This window comes from Gymnoscopelus braueri (genome assembly GCF_963280865.1).
Source record: "Gymnoscopelus braueri genome assembly, chromosome: 17".
In the NCBI taxonomy this organism is placed as follows: Eukaryota; Metazoa; Chordata; class Actinopteri; order Myctophiformes; family Myctophidae; genus Gymnoscopelus; species Gymnoscopelus braueri.
In genome coordinates, this window is record NC_137617.1 from 37,038,501 (window position 1) to 37,059,595 (window position 21,095).

A 21,095-nucleotide genomic window follows, 5' to 3' on the forward strand; every position below is an offset into this window, starting at 1 on the left:
AGGAGATCATGACAAAAACGTTTTTTTGTGTGAATGGGTGGTTGTAGTTGGTCTTCTATTGAGAACCTTTCATCCTATATGGCCGGGTAGGACCACTACTGGTTGACAAGTGGTATTGAATGGAGGTCAAATCACAATGTAGTCTGCTCAAATCAGCTGTCCCTTATACTGTAGCTCCACAGTAGAAATGTTGACGCTTGCATGGGGGACCCGGGTTCAAATTCCGGGCCGGACTTGAAAATGTATGGATAGCAGATTTAAAAGGTTTCCAGCAGAGAGAAAACATGTCTATCAAAATACACAGATTAGTTTGTCTAACTATCAGTAGAAATATTGGTTTGTACGGATTAAACTCTGTCCTTAAAGCCCCCTGTGAGTCCTTAACACACACACACACACACACACACACACACACACACACACACACACACACACACACACACACACACACACACACACACACACAGTCTGAGTCATTGGTTATACTTAACATTAGTTACGTGTCGCACACCGAAAATAGCAGACCTACAAGCTCACAGGGCATCATGCTGTGACGCATTGTGATCTTGTAGATCAGCTATTTTCCGGTGCACAACACCAGCGTTGAGGGCGTCAGCGTCTCTAGTGGGACGGCGAGGGATAGCAGGGGGTCTGGTACCATGTATTTCCCCATAGACAGTCTGTGTGTAGAGGCAGATGACAAAGCATTAGCATGGTAATCCTCTTGTCCGCCATCTGGATGCTCTAAAATTTAATCTCAAAACCAGGGCACATGCAACAGATGCAAACATCTGTAAATGTACAGGTGCGTCGTTAAAGTAAAATACACATGTGTGAGGCGCACGCACAGCAGCTTGTCAAGTATTTAAATCAATTTGATCATGTACGCGTTAAGGGCATGTTCTGGATTATGATAGATGATTATAAAATGCATATATAAATTCATGCAGATGGGAGGGATAAAGAGGGGCAATAATGGAGGAGATCGGGGAAAAGCCTGACTGTCTGAGCACACAGATTTTCCGTTACTGTGGATGAATATGTTGTCTGAGACATTTTCAGATTCATGGCCAATGTTGGGTTGGGGTTCAATTATCTTAACTGCTTGGCAGGTTGCCTCTGTCTGTCTCTTATGTACTGTGTGTGTGTGTGTGTGTGTGTGTGTGTGTGTGCGTGCGGGTGCGGGTGAAGTGTGTGTCAGATTTCAGATAAGTTCACAGGGTCATGACCCATATCCGTGTTCTTCTGGCCTTGCTGTTGTGTGCAGAAATACCCTAGCCCGGTAGGGTTTACCAGGCTAGAAATACCCCTCCCACCCTGACACAACATCACGTTGTGGGAAGGTTACTTCTTGAAATATAATCCACTATAGTCCATGAGCCAGACAAGATTTCATTATCGAAAGAGTGGGCAAAACCATACCTATATTAAATTGTTCATAGGGTCAATACGAGTAAATAAATATATGATAACCTTTCCACAGGAGTAGCTTTTTCATGGTTATCACACATTTTGTTATTTTCCCCATACGTACATGACAGGTGAAAAAATTACAATTTAAAAAAGAGTTATCATAATGAAACTTCCTGAGTTGATTACTTACATGAAGACAATGATTTATCGTATTACAAGTTTTCTGAAATTGTATATTTAAATATGCGCATTAGGAAAAGATGCCCGAATTTGCATAACTTTCCAGAATCAACATTGGAACATTGGACAAAGCCAGAGTCAACATTCTTATTTCATTTTGTTAAGATGTTGGAGTCAAAGGTTTTTAACGAGGGAATATTCAATATCTGGCACAATTTTGGGGATCTGGCTCATGGACTAAATGCCTAATTTACATATTTAAATATACAATTTCAGAAAACTTGTAATACGATAAATCATTGTCTTCATGTAAGTAATCAACTCAGGAAGTTTCATTATGATAACTCTTTTTTAAATGTTGTCATTTTTTCACCTGTCATGTACAGTACGTATGGGGAAAATAACAAAATGTGTGATAACCATGAAAAAGCTACTCCTGTGGAAAGGTTATCATATATTTATTTACTCGTATTGACCCTATGAACAATTTAATATAGGTATGGTTTTGCCCACTCTTTCGATAATCATTGCTCAATTTTGGGGCTCTGGCTCATGGACTACTACAGGTAACTATTGTTTTTGATTTTGCAATGATTGTGCTTTTTTGAAGTAAGCTTGTTGAAGTATATTTGTGTGTAACGTTTTCATTTGTAATTATAATGTAACAAAACTACCAAATCTTTTTTTTGTTGTTGTAATTTTAACTGATTAAGGTTACATTTATTTAGTAATTTAATTGCAGAAATCTATTATATAAACTGCTACTTCCCCAACCCTGTTTAAGAAGCCCCTCTGTGTTCCAAAAGCACTTAATCCAAGTCATACAGTACCATAGTTGGTTCATATCAGGCCAGGCCCCCAGCTCCTGAAAACATTGAATATCTCTTGGATTCGGTGTGTATTTTAAAAACCGGAGGAAGTTCATCATTGGCTGCCTGTCTGTGGCTCTATGGGTGTGAAACTGCATGTCACATGCTATTTTTATACCTGTGAATAAGCACCTCAGTGTGAGTAAAGCAGCATATTATTGAACATACACCTCACTGAACCTGATAAAGCAAAATGTGCACTTCATGTGCTGCATGTTTTTAAACCACAAATTATTCTCTTTTTAATTATTATTTTTAATTAAAGAAATGGCCACCACTGCTATGCCCTATAGGTATGGATTAACCAACATGGTGTGAAAAAGGTTGTGAATCACGGATCTAAGATGCCATTGGATTAACCCATTAAAACCAGGAAAGCATCTGTGTAATTTTAGATTTTAGTGTTGGCTATTCAAAAATAGCTGATATACAAGCTCATAGCTTGTCACTTCGTGCCGCACTGCGAGCTTGTACATCTGCTATTTTTTGGAAATTTGCAAAAATCTTGAAAGTGAAAATGTTGAATAATTTTGAATTACGAAAAAGTTTGAGAACTACTGATTTAGAAAGCTTCAGGTCTTGTTGGATTAAAACCACTGGGAGAAAAATAAGATCCTCTATTCATACGGTACCATATGTACTCCCTGTGCTGTATGGTCTGTAATGTAAGTAAGCAAATCAAAGTGACTGATTTATCTGTAATGCCGGAAAGGCATGACCTTTCTCCATCGCAGGCTCGTTCCCATCACATCATATGTTGAGGTGTGATAACACCTCAACGATGTGAGAAATCGTCAGGCATCCATCTCTCATCATCATCATCATCTGCGCGTGTGGGTTTTGAGTCATCATCATGTGAGTGAACGCGGGTGAACGTGCTGCTGCCTGGAAGACGTCTTGAGGAGTGAACGGTGCGTCACTGGATTAGTGTCTTTGAGAAGCTGCTCCAGCCCCTTCCTTCCACTGAGCCTCTATAGCTGAGCTGAGCCCACCTCCAGGAGCGCACGCCTGCTCACCACACCTTCCCCTAATAGCCTTCCACATGAGCCAGCCAAGCCTTACCTCTCCACCAGGATGAAGAAGGAAAAGAAAATACATATTTTGCTGTTGTTGGTCATCTCGGTTCACTTGACCTCGGGTAGGCTCTGGTCTCTTTTTTTGTTGCATTGTTTATGTGGTTATAATAATACTTCCTCTCGCCTGTTTATTGGCTTCATAATGTCTAGCTAATCCTCTTCCGCTATACGCAGAGGGCATGATCTGCTTAAGAGAGAGTTTACGCGACTGGTGCTTTAAGGTGTTTGTGGTGTGATACTGTTGAATTAATGTCCAACCCTAATAATAATTGAAAATACTTTTCAACATTTAACAATCCTTCTCTGTTTCCTTGCCTTCGGTACCCGTCCTTCTAGCAAGTGAGTGCGATGTTATTATCAATAGATTACATCCAGGTTTACACTAAAAATAGAATCCAAAGTATGTGCCTATGGCACGTCAGTTGCATGTTCTGCATATGATTACATTTTTTATGTTTCACAAACTCTTATTTTCCAAAAAATATGGTGGTCATTGAAAGAATGTGTGTTGTTCTTGTTCAAACAAGATATTTGTGTCTGTGTTTCCTAAAAAGGACAAACGGACTATGCTCCTTATTTCTATGACAATGGACCAAGCAGCACAAATGGGAATATGGCATTGTTCAGCATCTCAGAGGACACACCAGTCGGTGAGTTGGACGAGGATTGTAGTAATCAATGAACCGTTTGTAAACTGTCTTCAGTAATGTGTGCATTCAGAGTGCATTCAGAGTGCAAAGGTGTAACGGAAGGATCACCTTATATTGAGCCCCATGCTGGCCATTTTTAATACCTGTGACCTGCATGCAGGCTTAAGAAAGAAAACACCATGGCTTGACCAGATGGCCAAACCTACAGTATTTGTTGCAAAATTTTATGAAATACATCTAATTTCAATGAAAGTATTTCAACTCTGCACATAGACACAATCAATGCAATATGGATTTGAATTGTTTAGTTTCTCTCTCTGTCATATCTTTCCAATGTAGGAACACAGGTATACATTCTGAATGGCACAGATCCAGAGGGGGATGCAGTGCGATATGGAATGTCTTTTGAAAAGGGGTCCAGAGAATACTTCAAAGTGGACCCCGAGTCGGGAAACGTGACTCTAGTGCAGGAGCTCGACAGAGAGGTACGTTCAATGCAGAGGTTGTTCATTTTAAGAAGCCTGGTATACGCAGTACGTAGCTCTGGTCCATAGTCCTTTAACACTATATATGGACCAGAACCAGGTACGCAGCAAAATCAGCGTTCATTTTCCCCGGCCATTTGTACACTCTCTAAGCTAAGTAAACACTGAGGATTTTACTGTATATGGAACTAAATCATCTGTCAGCCTTGAGGTTGAAAGAAACAGCCCCTCTTTTTTTCTTTTTAGAAACAAGGTGAAATTGCAGCAATAGTGAGCATATCGGATGGTCGCAATAAAGTGAGTTTTCATATCAAATGATGTGTTTTGGTACTTTGGTAATAACCTGATAACACATTAAAACACTATATGCTTCATGTATACAGTATGTTATGCATTTTCAGTCATTTGGATCGCCTGGATCCATGATAAATGCCATATCTATAAGTTACAAATACTGTATACACTATACATATTGTACTGTATGCAGTTAGTGGGTGAAATGTCTTTTTCATCCTTTTGTCATTTCCTTCAGGTTGTTGAGACAGTAAGAGTGTTTGTGACGGACGCCAATGATGAACAGCCTGAATTTCAAAACATACCTCTCATCATTGATGTCCCAGAGGTAAATATGATTATAGTAATATAACATAATGTAAGCAGATCTACCGTACTGATTCACTATGTCTTTTATTGATATAAACACTGTGGGGGAAAAAATGGTCATGCCTGGATGGATGGCAAAGTGGACACTTTCTACTGCAGTGGTTCTCAACCGGTGGGTGGGGACCCCCAGTGCGGTCCCCACATGATTTTGCGGGGGTCCCCAGATAACAGTAAAGTGACAATTTAAGGACTTTTACAACCTTTTCAATACCTAAAAAAAAATGCATTACTGCATCAAAAGTAATCAACAAACTATGCTATACAAACTGGTCAAACATTGGCCAAATTGTCACATAATATATAAGAAAGAGGCACATTTTTTAAAATAGTAGATCTACAAGCTCACAGCTCCTCGCATTGCGTGGTGTTGAGAGCTTGTAGATCAGCTATTTTCACAATGTTTATATGAGGAACCGAGTCAAACTAAATGTAATGCCTCAACTCCTACGATTCCAAGTGCTTGTCATGATGGGGGGTTTTGACGGGTCCCCAGTTCAAATATCATTATTTGGGGGGGGGGGGGGGGGGGTCCTCAGTTCAAATATCATTATTTGGGGGGGGGGGGGGTCCTCAGTTAAAATATGACTATTTTGGGGGGTCGCCCCCTGAAAAGGTTGAGAACCACTGTCCTACTGTACAGTGCGCGCAACTTGGACGATCATGTGTATTTAATGTTCGCAGGACACCACTCCAGGAAGTAGCATCTACAGAGTCCAAGCAGTGGATAAAGACATAGGTTCTGGAGGCAGTGTTTCATACGCCCTACAGGTAACACTATAGTAATAATATAGTCCCATTATTGTCGAATACCTCCATGCTGCAACTGCTGCAACTGCAACACTTTGCTTAGAAAACTGCAAGATAAAACCATAGCTATAGCATATGATCCTAATGAATGATTACCCACCTTTTGGAGAATATAACATTACTGGTGCGAAATTGAGTGAAAGAGTTGCAATTAGTGTCTCCGGAGCAGATTTATTTTAAACTGTGGCCATAACCTTTCATTAAGTCCAGTTTTGATATCATTATGTTCAAATAATGTGCAAAATAAGTAATGCTTTCTATTCAATAAGGGGTAGGGGTACACATACCCGTATCCTAATATGAGAAACACTGTGTTAGCTAATACCAGCCATGTTGTGGAGGTAAAACCAAAGGTTCCCCTGACACCATAAACGTGCCACTCTCCTAGGCGGTGGTGTAAAGTAACTAACTCAAGTACTGTACTTAAGTACAATTTTGAGGTATTTGTACTTTACTTGTGTGTTCCACTCCACTACATCTCAGAGACAAATATTGTACTTTTACTCCACTACAATTATTTGAAAACTTTTGTTACTAGTTACTTTGTAAAACATACATGAAACACTTCAGCTATGGCTATTTGAAAATAGATTAAAGTGACATGTTGTGAGCTTGTAGATCTGCTATTTTCAAAGGATTTTTATACATTTTGAAACTTGTGAAATGGGATATTGTGCATAGAGTACTTTTACTTTTAGTACTTAAGTATATTTTGACGCCAATACTTTTGTACTTTTACTCAAATACATTTTTAATGCCGGACTTTTACTTGTAACAGAGTATTTCTACATGGTGGTATTGATACTTTTACTTAAGTAAAAAAATTTAGTACTTTTTCCACCACTGCTCCAAGGTCAAGTGATGGAGGTAGATTAATTTGATAGCGGAGTATAGTGTGGAAATGGTGTTAATGTTACTTTAGTGGATTAAATTTCAATCACATTTGATGAAGGCATTGATGGCTTAACAGGAGCTTGGGCATGCTTGACAGGATAGCATTTGAGATGCTGCTATTCTCATTCAAGACCAGAAATGTACAGAAAATGAAAATGAAGAAAATGACAGTTTTAGAAATAATAAGTTAGGATATAATAGATATACTGTAGGATGTACGATTATTATGGTTGGATTGACTGTTAACCACTTAAGCTCTGTAATTTGTTGTGAATTGACCCCCCAGCTAAATGTGTTAATATCACAATAATTTTAACCACTTTAACCTTTTATACTTTGGCTATTCAAAAATAGCAGATCTACAAGCTCATAGCGTGGCACTCGGTGCCGCCCTATGAGCTTGTAGATCTGCTATTTTTGAAAAATCATGAACATTTTTGCAAACCTTTGAATATATATTTTATAAAGCGAACATTTGTAACTCAAATCTTTGCTTCTGGGGGTCCCTGGAACAAAATATTTTGAGATGGGGGTCCGTGGCCAAATACATATCATTTTGGGGGTCCTTGACATGAAAAAGTTTGAGAACCACTGGTATAGACAACGTTGTTGTACAGTATGACGGATAGTGAATACAAGCTCACAACTCACAAAAGATCTGCTGTTTTTGAAATTTGTAACATCATTTGACATTGCCGGAAAAAATGACACCAGGTTGATAGTGTTTCAAAGTTGCTCAAATAGATATAAGCACACCTGCAAATACACCATTACTGACCATTTGACCGATTTGCATTGACAGATCACGCCAGATATCAAATTCACCATCGACCCCAACAGTGGGGTTCTCAGAATCAAACCAGGAGAGACTCTGGACTACGAGGACACGCCGACACACTTCGTGACAGTGGTTGCCAAGGTGAGAGGGGTCAAAGGGTCATCCCTTTTCATGGGCTGGTCCTGTGTTGTGCTGTAATGAGGCAGGCAGCAGAGATGGATTATAAGACACATTATAGATACATTAGGATGTATTATCTTCACTTTTGAAGTCTACATTTTGGCTGCGTACTGCAGCTTAACATAAAGTAGTAAATCAAGTATTTAAAGTTGTTGTTTAATTAATTAATTATGTTGAATGTTTGAAGCCCTGTGGATCTCACACTTAACCCCTCTGGCGTCTGGCATCTTGTTTTAAAATACAAAATGACCTTTTTCTGCGCCAGTGCCATGTGAGACTCCAAAGATTGTTTTAAACAATTTAAAATGCGAAATGTTAAGTCATCTAAAGCTGCTCATAAGCAATTAAATACAGTATCTATTCCATATACATTTTCCTTTTAATTGACATACTGCCCACCTGTGCCAGGAAGAAGCATAGAAGAGGTACACAATGGAAAAAAGTGTGGTGTGATGGACCCATGAAGTTGTTCATGTTTATTTTTCTTTACACTAAATTAAACTTGCAGCTTAGGAATTTGTCTGCGTAGCCTCATAGAATGAAGGAGATGGGAACAGACGGGTTCATCTCCACAGCTTCATCTTTTCACACGGTAGTGAGGTGTGTGTGGTAGCTCTATTATCAGAGGACATGTTCGAATGGGTCTGGGAAAGCATCTGTCATTTTAGATTTTTAGCTATAGAAAACTTGCAAAAATAGCAGATATACAAGCTCACAGCGCGTCACGTCGCGCTGCAAGCTTGTACATCCGTTATTCTTTAACATTTTTGAAAAGTCTTGAAAGTGTTTGAAAAATCTTGAATCATTTAGATTTTTTTTACACAAATCTTCTCGTCTGGGGGTCCCTGGCACAAAACATTTTTAGATGGAGGGGGGAGGGAGGGGTGGTCCGCGGCCAATTATATGTCAATTTGGGGGTCCTTGGCACGAAAAAGTGTGAGAACTACTGATTTAGAAGGCATTTGTAGAATCAGCCTCAAGTCTTAATAGGTTAAGTTGAGCAGATTGTAGCATCTTCCTCCAAACAGAACCTCAGAATGAACTCCATGTACCCCATGCTCACCCCTTTTGAATTTTAACACGATTAGCATGGTCAGGCTGAGCTTCCATCTTTAGCAGTCACATTTAAATTAAACTGCAGATTTAAACATTTCAAATAACATCTAATATGTCATGCTAGATTAGTGAGAAATGTGAATAATTAGTTTAATATCCCCCCCAATTTGAAATGGGGTGTAAGGGCACCATTATAACTTAGTATTCAAACCTAGACATGATGTCCCTCAAATAAGCCATTAGAATCAGTAGAATCAGAATTTGTGTGACATTGGCCTGGAGATATGGGTGAATTTGAGGTTAATTAAAACATTTCAAACTTAAATTTCTAATGGATTAGTGCCAAATTGAGGTTAATTAAAACATTTCAAACTTTAATTTCTCATGGATTAGTGCCATGATTTAAACCGTGTGCAGCCATGCATCGCACGATATAACTGGATTATAGCAAGATGTAAATATTGCAACAGGCTTCAAAAATAATCTAGCTATATCCTTGGTATGCACAGAAATTATATAATGGTGGCTGCATGACGCAATAGAGAGAGATGACACTCTGTGGTGCCAATTTCACAGGTTCAGTCCATGCAACAGCAAACGTGTATTCACCAGCAGCCATGTGCCTTGTGTAAGAGTTTTTGAAACACACACTGAACCCCAAAATAGCCCCTCTCCCCTGACTTGTTATTGACCATATTCACTCATATTTAGCGCTGCAACAATTTATCAAACAAATCGATTTGATTTATTGTAAAGACTAATAGATTTTAATTCAATAATTGATTTGCAAAAATAGCAAAAACAGCTGACCTTAAAGTAAAGTGACGTTTTCTGAGGTTATACTGTGGATCGGCTATTAAAGTATTAAATGGTTTTAATCAATTTAGTCTAATATTGTCGATTTATTGGCATCTGAATATGATGAGTTTCATGTTCTTTCATGTTCTACTTTCACCAGGATGGAGGAGGGAGATACAAGGGCAACCATCAGGTGATGACCTCCACAGCCACCATAACCATCAATGTGCTCGATGCCCAGGACACGCCCCCTTCCTTCGTTGGCACGCCTTACTTTGGATACATTTATGAAGTCTCTGTCCCTGTAAGTCTATAACTTTAGATACATTTATGAAGTCTCTGCCCCCGTAAGTCTATAACTTTGGATATATTTATGAAGTCTCTGTCCCTGTAAGTCTATAACTTTAGATGCATTTATGAAGTCTCTGTCCCTTTAAGTCTTTAACTTTGGATACATTTATGAAGTCTCTGTCCCTGTAAGTCTATAACTTTAGATACATTTATGAAGTCTCTGCCCCCGTAAGTCTATTACTTTGGATACATTTATGAAGTCTCTGTCCCCGTAAGTCTATAACTTTGGATACATTTATGAAGTCTCTGTATCTGTAAGTCTTTAACTTTGGATACATTTATGAAGTCTCTGTCCCTGTAAGTCTATAACTTTGGACACATTTATGAAGTCTCTGTACTTGTAAGTCTTTAACTTTGGATACATTTCTGAAGTCTCTGTACCTGTAAGTCTTTCTATAACTTCTCGCCATATCAAAGTACTGTTCTTTCTTGTTTGGGTGCAGTTTAGTTGTGTGCGCTTGCTTTTTTGCCAATGCATCAGCATTTGAATATATTCTAAAGGATATTTAACTTTGTACTTCCAGGGCTCTGAGATATTTACTGTGACCGCCAGAGATGGAGATCAGGGCAATCCCAACCCAATCTATTACTCTCTTATAAATGGTAAGCAATAATAACAATAACGGAATAATAATAACATTGTGTTTTGTGTTCATTTATTTATCGCACAACTGGTCCCCTTCTAAGCATTGTATTATTTTGTATTGTTCTTGTTGAACTTTTAATGTATGTTATTTAATGACCTCTTCCGAATAAGCCTATTGGCTTCTTCCTTTTCTTGCGCCATAACTTGTTTTCTTTTGATATGTATTGTTTCTATTTTCTATTACAATGTTCTAATAAACTAATCCTAAACCCAAATTGTGTTCACAAAATACAAAATATATGACAAAATTGTATCTTTTCTGCCATCAAATTGCTTTGGTATTTTGTTGAACATTGGGTTTTATGTAACCTAATTTGTCTCTTACACCTTTTCTTTCTCGTTTTCAGGTAGCGATAGCGTCTTTGACATTAACAGCACGAGCGGTTGCATCACCCTGACAACACACCCATTCCAGTTGAAAAATGAGCTGTATGAAATTAACGTCAAGGTGCGACAATGATTTCACTTTGTGTCTTCTCTCAGTTCTTAGTTGGATGTCATCTAATCATAATAACAACCCCATCATTATTGACTGTTTGTCTGTCTGTCTGTCTGTCTGCCTGCCTGTCTATCTGTCAGTGGTGGAAAAAGTACTCAGATATTTTAAGTAAAAGTAGCAATACCACAATATAAAAGTACTCTGTTGGAGTGTTCAAAATGTTACTTGAGCCTCAAAATATATATATATGTACTTAAAGTACCAAAAGTAAAAGTACTAAAATGTTTGAAAATAGCAGATCTACAAGCTCACAATGCGACGTGATGCGACGCGCTGTGAGCTTGTAGATCGGCTATTTTCAAATAGCCTATGTATACAGTAGCTCAGGTCTGATGGTTAAGAAAATTCCCCCTCCCCTCTGTTGTTCTTTTACAAATGGAGCCCTGTATCTGTCTATCTATACTTTTAACCCCAGGCGTCAGAGGTAGGGCCTGGCGACCATCTGGGGGACTATGCCATGGACATGGTGACGGTTCGAGTGGTTGACCTCAACAATCACCCTCCAACCTTTTACGGCGAAAACGGGCCACAGAACCTGTTCGAGGTCAGCATGTACGAACATCCGCCCGCAGGAGAGATCCTCCGAGGCTTCAAGATCACTGTCAACGACTCCGATCAGGTAGGAGGAGGATTCCTGTGCCACATCATGTGGCGGGTTCCAGGGGGTCCCCAGCAAAAGGTGTTAATACATTTTCACCCCTTTATCCATATTGTATATACGTTGGCTATTCATAAATAGCAGATCTACATGCTCACAGCGCGACACACACACACACACACACACACACACACACACACACACACACACACACACACACACACACACACACACACAGAGATGTTTATAACCTAGGAGTAAGAACCTTGCGCACAGCACCTTCAAGAGGTTAGAATAATGGTCAAATTGTTCTCCTTCTTGAGTACCCCCCCCAGTCTTTTGTGTATTTACTATTATTATTATTATTGATGCTGTTACATTGACTGATGAACCAGAAAACTATAATCTTTACTTTTCCCTGTATACAAGACCTAATAGAAAAGAGCACCTGGAACCTTGTTAGCTCTATCACACACGCAAAACATTTCTCACGGTGCGTGATTCCATCCATGCCTACGGAACACTGTCAAATCCTCAGTATTAATGTAACTCTGACAGTTACATTTGTACACTATCAGAGTTACAAATGGATAAATGAACACTGAGGATTTTACTCTAACATGTAGTATCTCTTGTGTTGTGGAATTCTGGATCTGCACCAAAACAATAGCTATCAGGCCTCAGCAACGCTATATTGAGCAATCCGAAAACAACATCATCTACAGTATAGCAGCTGGTGCTCTAATATTCACAAATGGCTTTACATAATCCAAATTAAACATCACGATATTTTCTCGACGAAGAACATTCGTCACATTCGATCAAATCAGGTTCAGCGACACGACATCAACATCCATATGTGCAACATTACATAAACATCTGCTTATCAGCCTCGTTCTTACATATGTCGAGTTATGTAATACCATTTTAGATTATTTTCTGGGGGGGTTCTCCTAATAACAGTGTCTCCTGGGGGACCCCTGGTCAATAAATTTGACTAAGGCTATAACTCATATTCATAGCCTTTTGTTCTGTGTCTTCGTACCTGTGCAGGGGGCAAATGCAAAGTTCAAGCTGAAGCTGGTGGGTCCCTGGAGGGTCCTCAGGGTAGTCCCCCAGACCGTCCTCAACGAAGCACAGGTCACCATCATCGTGGAGGACACGACTGGCATCGACTACGAGAAGGGGGCAACCTTGTCTTTCAAGGTCAGATTTTCTGTCTGTCTGAATCTCTGCAGACAAAAAGTGTGTCATTATCAACGTTACAGATCTATGCCTATTGATTTCTTGTTTACAAATTTAACAATAGCCCCGAAAGGGGATTTAATATTTATTTTGGAACGCATCTGTCTTTGCGGTGCAGCTGCTGGCGGTGGAGATTGACACGCCCGAGAGGTTCAGCGCGACAGCTGACATAGTGATTAATCTCCTGGATACGAATGACAATGTCCCCAAATTCACGTCGGAGTATTACATCGCCCGGATCCCGGAGAACTCCCCCGGAGGCTCCAATGTTGTGTCTGTGACGGTGAGTCGGTGGACTCGGTGGGAGATTAAACGCTTGCTTTTTTGACCCCTGCTGAACAATGATTATTATATAAGCAACAATCTGTTAATAAATGCAATATTGCTGGGTGGCGTTCATTAGGAGAAAGCAGGTGGTTTTTTCCAAAGGGATCAAAGCTCAACGTGACAGGCAGCGCTATTGTTCTGACAGGCTGCATATTGTGTGTGTAGTACTGTACTTAACGCCATGTGGCTTTGTAAGCTATAGTATTGAAAGGTAATAAAGATCAAGTCGCCTCAAGGTTAATCATATTGCCCTGTGTCTCATGCGTGCCCTACTGTTTTACTTCCCCCCAGAGACAGCCTCGCTGCTGTAGACAGACCCTGCTGGGTTAAACCCCGCCCGCCGACCCCATTGTACATGAGCTTAAACCCAGCTAACTTCAATCATCTAAATGGACTGGCAGTTGGTTCAGGAACCTGTACGGGTTCAGACATACACAAAACAAATTGGTGGTTCTTCACTGGTTGTTTGAGGCAGTGTTGATTTCGTCGACTAAAACTATGACGAAAAATGTCTGTTGACTACCTTTTTTCACTTACGAAAACTAAATAAAAACTAAAAAAAACTAAGCTATGATGACTAAACCTATGAATAAATATACTGACAATTTTGTCAACAAATAAAAACTAGACAAAAATGTTTGGGAGGGACTATAGTGGAGAAGAGATCCAGTAGAACTAAGACAAGTTGTCATGGGTGCGTGCGGGTGTCACAGACCGAAAATAGTTGATCTACAAGCTCACGTTGTGAGCTTGTAGATCGGCTATTTTCGGCATGCAGCTACATTAAGTGAAAATCATTTCGATGCCATCACGGCCCGCCAAAAATACATTTTAGTCGACTAAATCAACTGTAGATTTAGTCGACTAAAACTAAACTAAAAGTAAAACATTTCAGGTGACTAAAATATGACTAAAACTAAACAGAATTCTATTCAAAAGACTATGACTAAAACTAAGTTAAAATGTGTTCTCAAAATCAACACTGGTTTAGGGTGGTTGAGGTGCTATATATATATAGTCATATAGTGTGAAGCCACTACATGGTTCTTTAGGTTCCCTACTGGTTCTGTATTTTATTTTAGGCACCTCTAATGGTTCTATTACAGCACCATTTGACGAAGGTGCGATATAGCACCCTTAACCAATCTCTGTGTCTGTTCTCCCCACAGGCAAATGATCCAGATTCAGGGCCTTGGGGTGATGTCAAATACACAATTTATGGATCCGGATCAGATTTGTAAGTAGCACCCTACATTGTAAAACCCTAGTATTAAACCCATTAAAACCGGAAGTCATTTTAGATGAAAAAAAAGCATTATTTTATACTTTGGCTTTGACAATTCTTTTTACATTTTGGACAACTTTTGAAAATGTGTCAAAAATAGGGAAGTAAGGGTTAATGTCGTTAACATGGCTTAAAAAAAAAAGAAAAGATTGTTAAATTGTGATAAAACATAAATCCCAAATACAGACATTCAGCATTTCCCAAAAGAAAATGCAAATATTTAACTCGATCTGACCAGAAGCAGTTATATATAAAACATATCACATACATATGGTGATAGAAATGAATGATCAGAGAGGGTGGGGATAACAAACGCAGAGGGATGGATTCCCGCCCCATGCCCCTCAACAAATCAAACCCTGACACGGTCAATGAATTATGGTAGGACACGGAAGTCCATGGAAATAATAGAGCGATCTTCTGGCTCCCATGTCAACAGCCTTTAACCAGTGGTAGTAAAAGTAGCAATACCACAATATAGAAATACTCTAAAAGGCCTGTGTTCAAAGTGTTACTTGAGTAAAAGTACAAAAGTATTGGCATCAAAATATACTTAAAGTACCAAAAGTACTAAAATGTTTGAAAATAGCAGATCTACAAGCTCACAACGCGTTGCGATGCGACATGCTGTGAGCTTGTAGATCGGCTATTTTCAAATAGCCTATGTATAAAATAGGGCTACGGTGGTTAATGTATGTTTATGATATAATCATTTATATCTGCAAAGTAACTAGTAACTAAAGTTTTCAAATAATTGTAGTGGAGTAAAAGTACAATATTTTCCTCTGAGATGTAGTGGAGTAGAAGTAAAAGTATTGAAAATTGGAAATACTCCAGTAAAGTAAAAAATACCTCAAACTTGTACTTAAGTACAGTACTTGAGTACATGTACTTTGTTACTTTCCAAGTCTGCCTTTAACCCTCTCTGGTGCTCTCTCTCTCTCTCTCTCTCTCTCTCTCTGATGGAGAAAGTAAACATGAGACCAGACCAGTATAGTAGCAACCAGCCCCAGCAAACACTCCTCCTCTGCTTAACAAACAGCTTATACTCTAAGATGGCAGCCAGATACTGGGCTAATCTCCTAATTGGATTGGAGGGTAAAAAATAGATTCCCTGGTCTGACTCACACAGGGAGAGCCAATTAGCATGCGCTGTGACAGCTGGAGCCAGGGAGAGATGGGGAGCTTTGGAACGCATGGGTGGCACACAGCAAACAGAAAATGTGCAAATTTATACGCGTCTCTCCAGGCAGGGAGTTGGGTTAAAACGTGTGAAAGTTATCAGTTCAGAGGCAACTTGTTAATTTTCACAGTGAAGATGTGGAAAGAGATGAGAGAAACGGGATGAGTAAGGGCTGTAGCTGCAGCGACAAACAAGTAATATACGTCTTTACTGCATTTAGTTGCCAGTCATTTTTGCAATTTCTGACAAATATTTTCGGCGTCGAATAGAATTGTCTCTTTTTCCCGTCTGACTTCTATAAAAAACGTAACTTGTGAAATATTTATATTCTTAGCCTCCGGGCACGCACGCGCGCGCGCGCACGCGCACACGCACACACACACACACACACACACACACACACACACACACACAGTGACACTGGCTAACCTAACCTAATTCCATTTGCTCAATTAGCATTGCTACAAAATACTAATAAGCATCCAAATATAATTAACCCATTAAGACCCGAGGCCGATTCTACAAATGCCTTCTAAATCAGTAGTTCTCACACTTTCAAGATTTTTTCCAAAATGTTCAAAAATAGCAGATGTACAAGCATGGCAACGCTAAAATCTAAAATGGTGATATGGAAAATGACGGGCAAAGGCAACATACCACATGTAATGGACAGCATAGTGGTTGTTATTAACCACGGGTGGCCGTAGGTTAGTGGGTAGAGAGGCCGCCTAGTAATCAGAAGGTCTGGTTAGCCTCCGGTCTATGTGCTGAGTGCTCATTATGACTATCAAGGTTGTGGTTTATTGTTACATCTTGTGTACAGGTACATAAGAGTAAAACGTATTTTTGTTCGGCTTCCTTCAGACAATGCAGCAGCATAGGTAATAATAATAACAATAAATAATAATGATAAAACCGTAAAAAGATTAAAAAAAATGCGTGAGTGCAAAAAAGCTTAAGAGAACACACGTGCATATGACTAACTTTGACCTAACTTTATGTAAACAACTTCTATATACAGTAGCAGATTAGGCAGGAAAAGTTCAAGCATATTCGAGTGCAAGAAAAGGACAGGAGAGGGGGGAGGGAGAGGGGGATGGGAGGGGGATGGGGCGGCGTTTAGCGTTTCCTTTTGTCCCGGTTTATTTTAGTTCTTGTCAGTTTGTTCATGTGCCTATTTGTACGGGGAAAGAAGCTTTTTAGCAGTCTGTTGCCAGTGGCTCTGAGACTATCTGAGTAGCCATTAGGCTGGGAGAAGCTGAAACTGATTTTCCCCTGCGGCATTAATATAGAGGTCTACAAAACCAAATCAGATTAAACCCAATACTTAGTCGACTGGAGTCCCCCAGGTTGTCTATACATGGTCCCCTCCCTTTTCCCTCTGCACCAAATATCTATTTTGGCGGAAGGTTAACCATTAGCCCCTAATAGGGACGCCAAGGTTCATGTGTTTAATTCACTCCCCATGTTGGACGGCAGGTTCTCTATCCATGCCTCGTTGGGCACCATCTACACCCAGCCTTGGGCCACCCTGGATGCGGAGGTCAGGTCCAAGTACAACTTCTACGTCAAGGCTGAGGATGCAGACGGCCAGTACAGCTTGGCCGAGGTCTTCGTCACCGTCATGGACCAGAACGACCACTCTCCAGCGTTTGACGAGAAATTCCTGGACAGGACGATGGTTATTGGTTCACCTGTCAGAGTTGAGGTATATTTGCCTATAGGACCCCCAGTGCATGTCATTATCATTTAACTACTTGTCTTAACCCATTCAATCCGGGAAAGCATCATTTTTAGATGTCTTTGACCATTCAAAAATAGCAGATATACAAGCTCATAGCGCAGCTTGTAGATCTGCTATATTTGGAAAAATCGTGAACATTTAAAATATTTTGTTCCAGGGACCTCCAGAAGCAAAGATTTGAGTTACAAATGTCTGCTTAAAAATATATATATATTCAAAGATTTGCACTTAATGTTCACGATTTTTCAAAAATAGCAGATCTACAGGTTCATAGCGCAGCACTCTGTGTCGCACTATGAGCTTGTAGATCTGCTATTTTATAACCCTGTAGGTTTAGTAACGTGTTTATTCAATCCGGTCTGAGCTTTGACCAGATCAGTGATACACAACCTGCTTTCCTTCGTTTACCAGGCAGTGGACGACGACGCGGATTCTCCCAACAACATCATCGAGTATTCCATCGTGACGTCAGACCCCGATAACATATTTGACATGAACGCCGACACGGGGGAGATACACCTGAAGCCTTACATCAAGTCCATAGAGATTGTCCAGAACATCACCAAGAAGAAGGACCTCAGATGGTCTCTGGTGGTCCAGGCCAGGGACCGAGGGTCTCCGTCCTTCAGTACAACAGCTGTGGTCAACATCGACATCACCGAGGCGGTAAGAGCCGGCCACTTCTTGCTCCAGGATAATGCTAACTTTGCATGCTTTGCCAGCACTAGCTATGCCAAGCCTGTATCGTAGGCAATAACATAGGCTAATGCCCCCTGCTAAACTGAAAAGCATTGCATCACTTTCACTTTATTCATCATAAATTCCACCACCATTCTGTTTTAAATCTTTATTCACATAAACCCATTTTCATGTGTGATATAATTTGCATGTGGTGTTTCATTTCTTTAAGCGTTCATTCATGGTGAGGTGACTCTCGGTGTTACTTTTGCTGTTGTCTCTTGTGTTGTTGTGAATTGTGCTTTCAGATCAAAGCTCGAATTATTTCCTACTTCAAGGGCCTCAGCAAGCGTCCCCTGACCGTTTTTGGGATTTTTCTCGGCACTGTCGTCTCTCTCATTTCATTGACAGTCTGCATATCCACCACCATTTATTGTAATGCAGTGAAAAGGTCCAGAATCAACCCTGAGAGTAGTTACATTAAAGTGGTGCGCAGGATCAAATGAGGAATTAGTTTCATCATTTGTTCTTGAAAAAGACATTCATTTTCACATTACAAAAAGAAGATATTTATTTTTCTACTCAGTGTTTATCGTCTGTAAAAGAATACTGGAGCACATTTTGGAAGGAAATCAAAGAAAGACAATAACTTTTCTTACTTATCATGCACAACATGAAATAATTATCACATTATATCATCATTTGAGATTGGAGAATTAACTTATAATCAATCATGGCTTCATCAATCATGACAACAGAGCCATTGTTATTAATCCAAACTATGATAAGATTTTTGATCTTCGATCAAGGCACGACTCGAGTGTTGACTGTTTACCTGAAGAGACTCATGCCTAATTTATGCTCTGTCGTACGACAGTGTGGCGTGCCAAAAATAGCCAATCTACTGTACAAGCTCACACCGCGTCGCAGATACGACCCATTGTGAGCTTGTACTTCGTCTATTTTTGTCACAGAACACCATGGTACGATGAAGTATAAATCGGGCTGAAGATGCAGGCTTCTTCGAGGGATGCATGCCTGCATTTTGCACCAGTCCACATTTTTATATAAAAAGATCTCTCTGCACTTAACTCATTGCAGGGCAACCCTACTCCATTATATAGTTCATTCATGCACGTCAAATAGAAATACAAGCGCAACGCACTGCCAGACGCATTCCCAGTCAAGTAGCATTGTAGCACACTGTAGTTCTTAGCTCCGCATTAGATGTCTTCCCAACAGAATGGATGATTGTATGTGAGTGTGGAAGCATGTCATCTAATAGTATCACAGTAAAATCCTCAGTGTTCATTTCATTCTGACAAATCAAATGACAAATTAACACAGAGGATTTCACTATGTTAGTAAAAGTATTTTGTCAAATGGTAGAGATATGTTGTCTGGGCCTCCTCTGCCAGTGCTTTGCTCAGCCATCTTGCATGCTTGGACAAAAAAAGGTAACTAGACGCATGAAAGTAAGTCAGTTGGAAATTGATTAAAACTCTTCTATTTGTGCTCTTTCACAGACTCCTCTCAAGGGGCCTATGGCGGCCTTTTTAATGAAAAGTAGGGCCAATCCCATGAAAGCTTTAGGCATGGTCACTGCTATCGTTAGTGTTTTGGTAGGAGTGACTGTCTTGATCTCTACGGCTATGTACTTGCGCACCACAAAGTCAAACAGGATCGGGCCGTCGCGCCGCATCATCAGGAAGCGCCGCCCCACGGACGCCCAATCGTGGAACCTACAGATCCCCCCCTTCAAGGCCAACAACGCCGGGGACAAGTTCCTCGTCAAAGAACCAAAGGGCAGCCCCAGCCGTACCAGCCGTAACAACAGCGGGCCCCGGCCCAGACCGCAGCCCCCCAGCGCCCCCTGCCTCCCGCCTCCTCCCCCCCCCAAGCCCAGCGAGCGGCCCAGGTCCATGCACACGATCGCTGGGTCTATGCACACGATCCCGGTGTCTCTGCCCTCCATCGCTGGGTCTATGCCCGCCGCGATCTCTGGGGCTGTGCCCACGATCTCTGGCACGCTGGCGTCCAGGGCCTCCAAGAGGTCCAGGTCAACCCGCAAAAAAGAGGGGAACGGGATGCACTCGGCCTTGGTGTCAGAGCTCAAAATGAAGCTGGAGCAGAAAATCCACGAGAGCAATAAAGGTTATGGTTTATAATTATTGTCCAGACAGTTTTTTTTTTTGTCTTTTTGCTGGACTCGTGGGTCGACCCACTGCTCCAAGGTCCTCTGTGATCCCCACAAGACCGTATACCTGAACCCTGACATGGTCATGTGAATGGTTTAAATGGCCTTTAAAATGGAGAACATTACTGTCAAATCTGCATTTTTTGACAAACCCTTCTATCAGCGACGACAGCTAATTTACATTACATAGAAACAGAATTAATTTAGATAGTTCTCAGATGTGTTAGCATGCCAGCAGGTGATCCAGTGGTTATAGATCAGTAACGGGTATTGCTGGAGAGACACAATGTCAAGTAAATGTAAGCCAGTCAAGAGAAGGAGAAAGTACATGAGTCCGTCAGTGGCAGCTGTCTAGATCAGGGGTCTTCAACCTTTTCACGCCAGGGACCCCCAAACTGATGGGGAGATGGAGCAGGGACCCCCTACCTCGTAGGGTAGGGGGGGCTACCACATATATTTTATATTTATGTATACAATTGTGTTTTATATTGCC

General features: G+C 40.5%; 1 protein-coding gene across 1 annotated transcript; it reads left to right on the forward strand.

Moving 5' to 3' along the window:
• Positions 1-3,064: 3,064 nt before the first annotated feature.
• Positions 3,065-20,574, forward strand: LOC308104106 (cadherin-related family member 1a). The gene is made up of 17 exons (XM_080454407.1): positions 3,065-3,600; positions 4,093-4,188; positions 4,528-4,673; positions 4,920-4,970; positions 5,206-5,295; positions 6,018-6,104; positions 7,840-7,956; positions 10,010-10,153; positions 10,725-10,803; positions 11,194-11,294; positions 11,761-11,964; positions 12,997-13,149; positions 13,307-13,471; positions 14,685-14,752; positions 17,463-17,691; positions 18,139-18,393; positions 19,932-20,574. Exons 1-17 carry the CDS (start codon positions 3,537-3,539, stop codon positions 20,571-20,573), a joined length of 2,691 nt encoding a protein of 896 aa, XP_080310533.1. The 5' UTR covers positions 3,065-3,536; the 3' UTR covers position 20,574.
• The last annotated feature ends 521 nt before the right edge of the window (positions 20,575-21,095 follow it).

What these genes read in the sequence shown, in the direction of transcription:
- LOC308104106 (XM_080454407.1), top strand. Translation starts at nt 3,537, where the DNA reads ATGAAGAAGGAAAAGAAAATACATATTTTGCTGTTGTTGGTCATCTCG. An exon ending in GTGTTTCATACGCCCTACAG is followed by an intron (nt 6,105 to 7,839) that starts GTAACACTATAG and finishes TTGCATTGACAG; the next exon opens with ATCACGCCAGATATCAAATT. An exon ending in CCAATGTTGTGTCTGTGACG is followed by an intron (nt 13,472 to 14,684) that starts GTGAGTCGGTGG and finishes TTCTCCCCACAG; the next exon opens with GCAAATGATCCAGATTCAGG.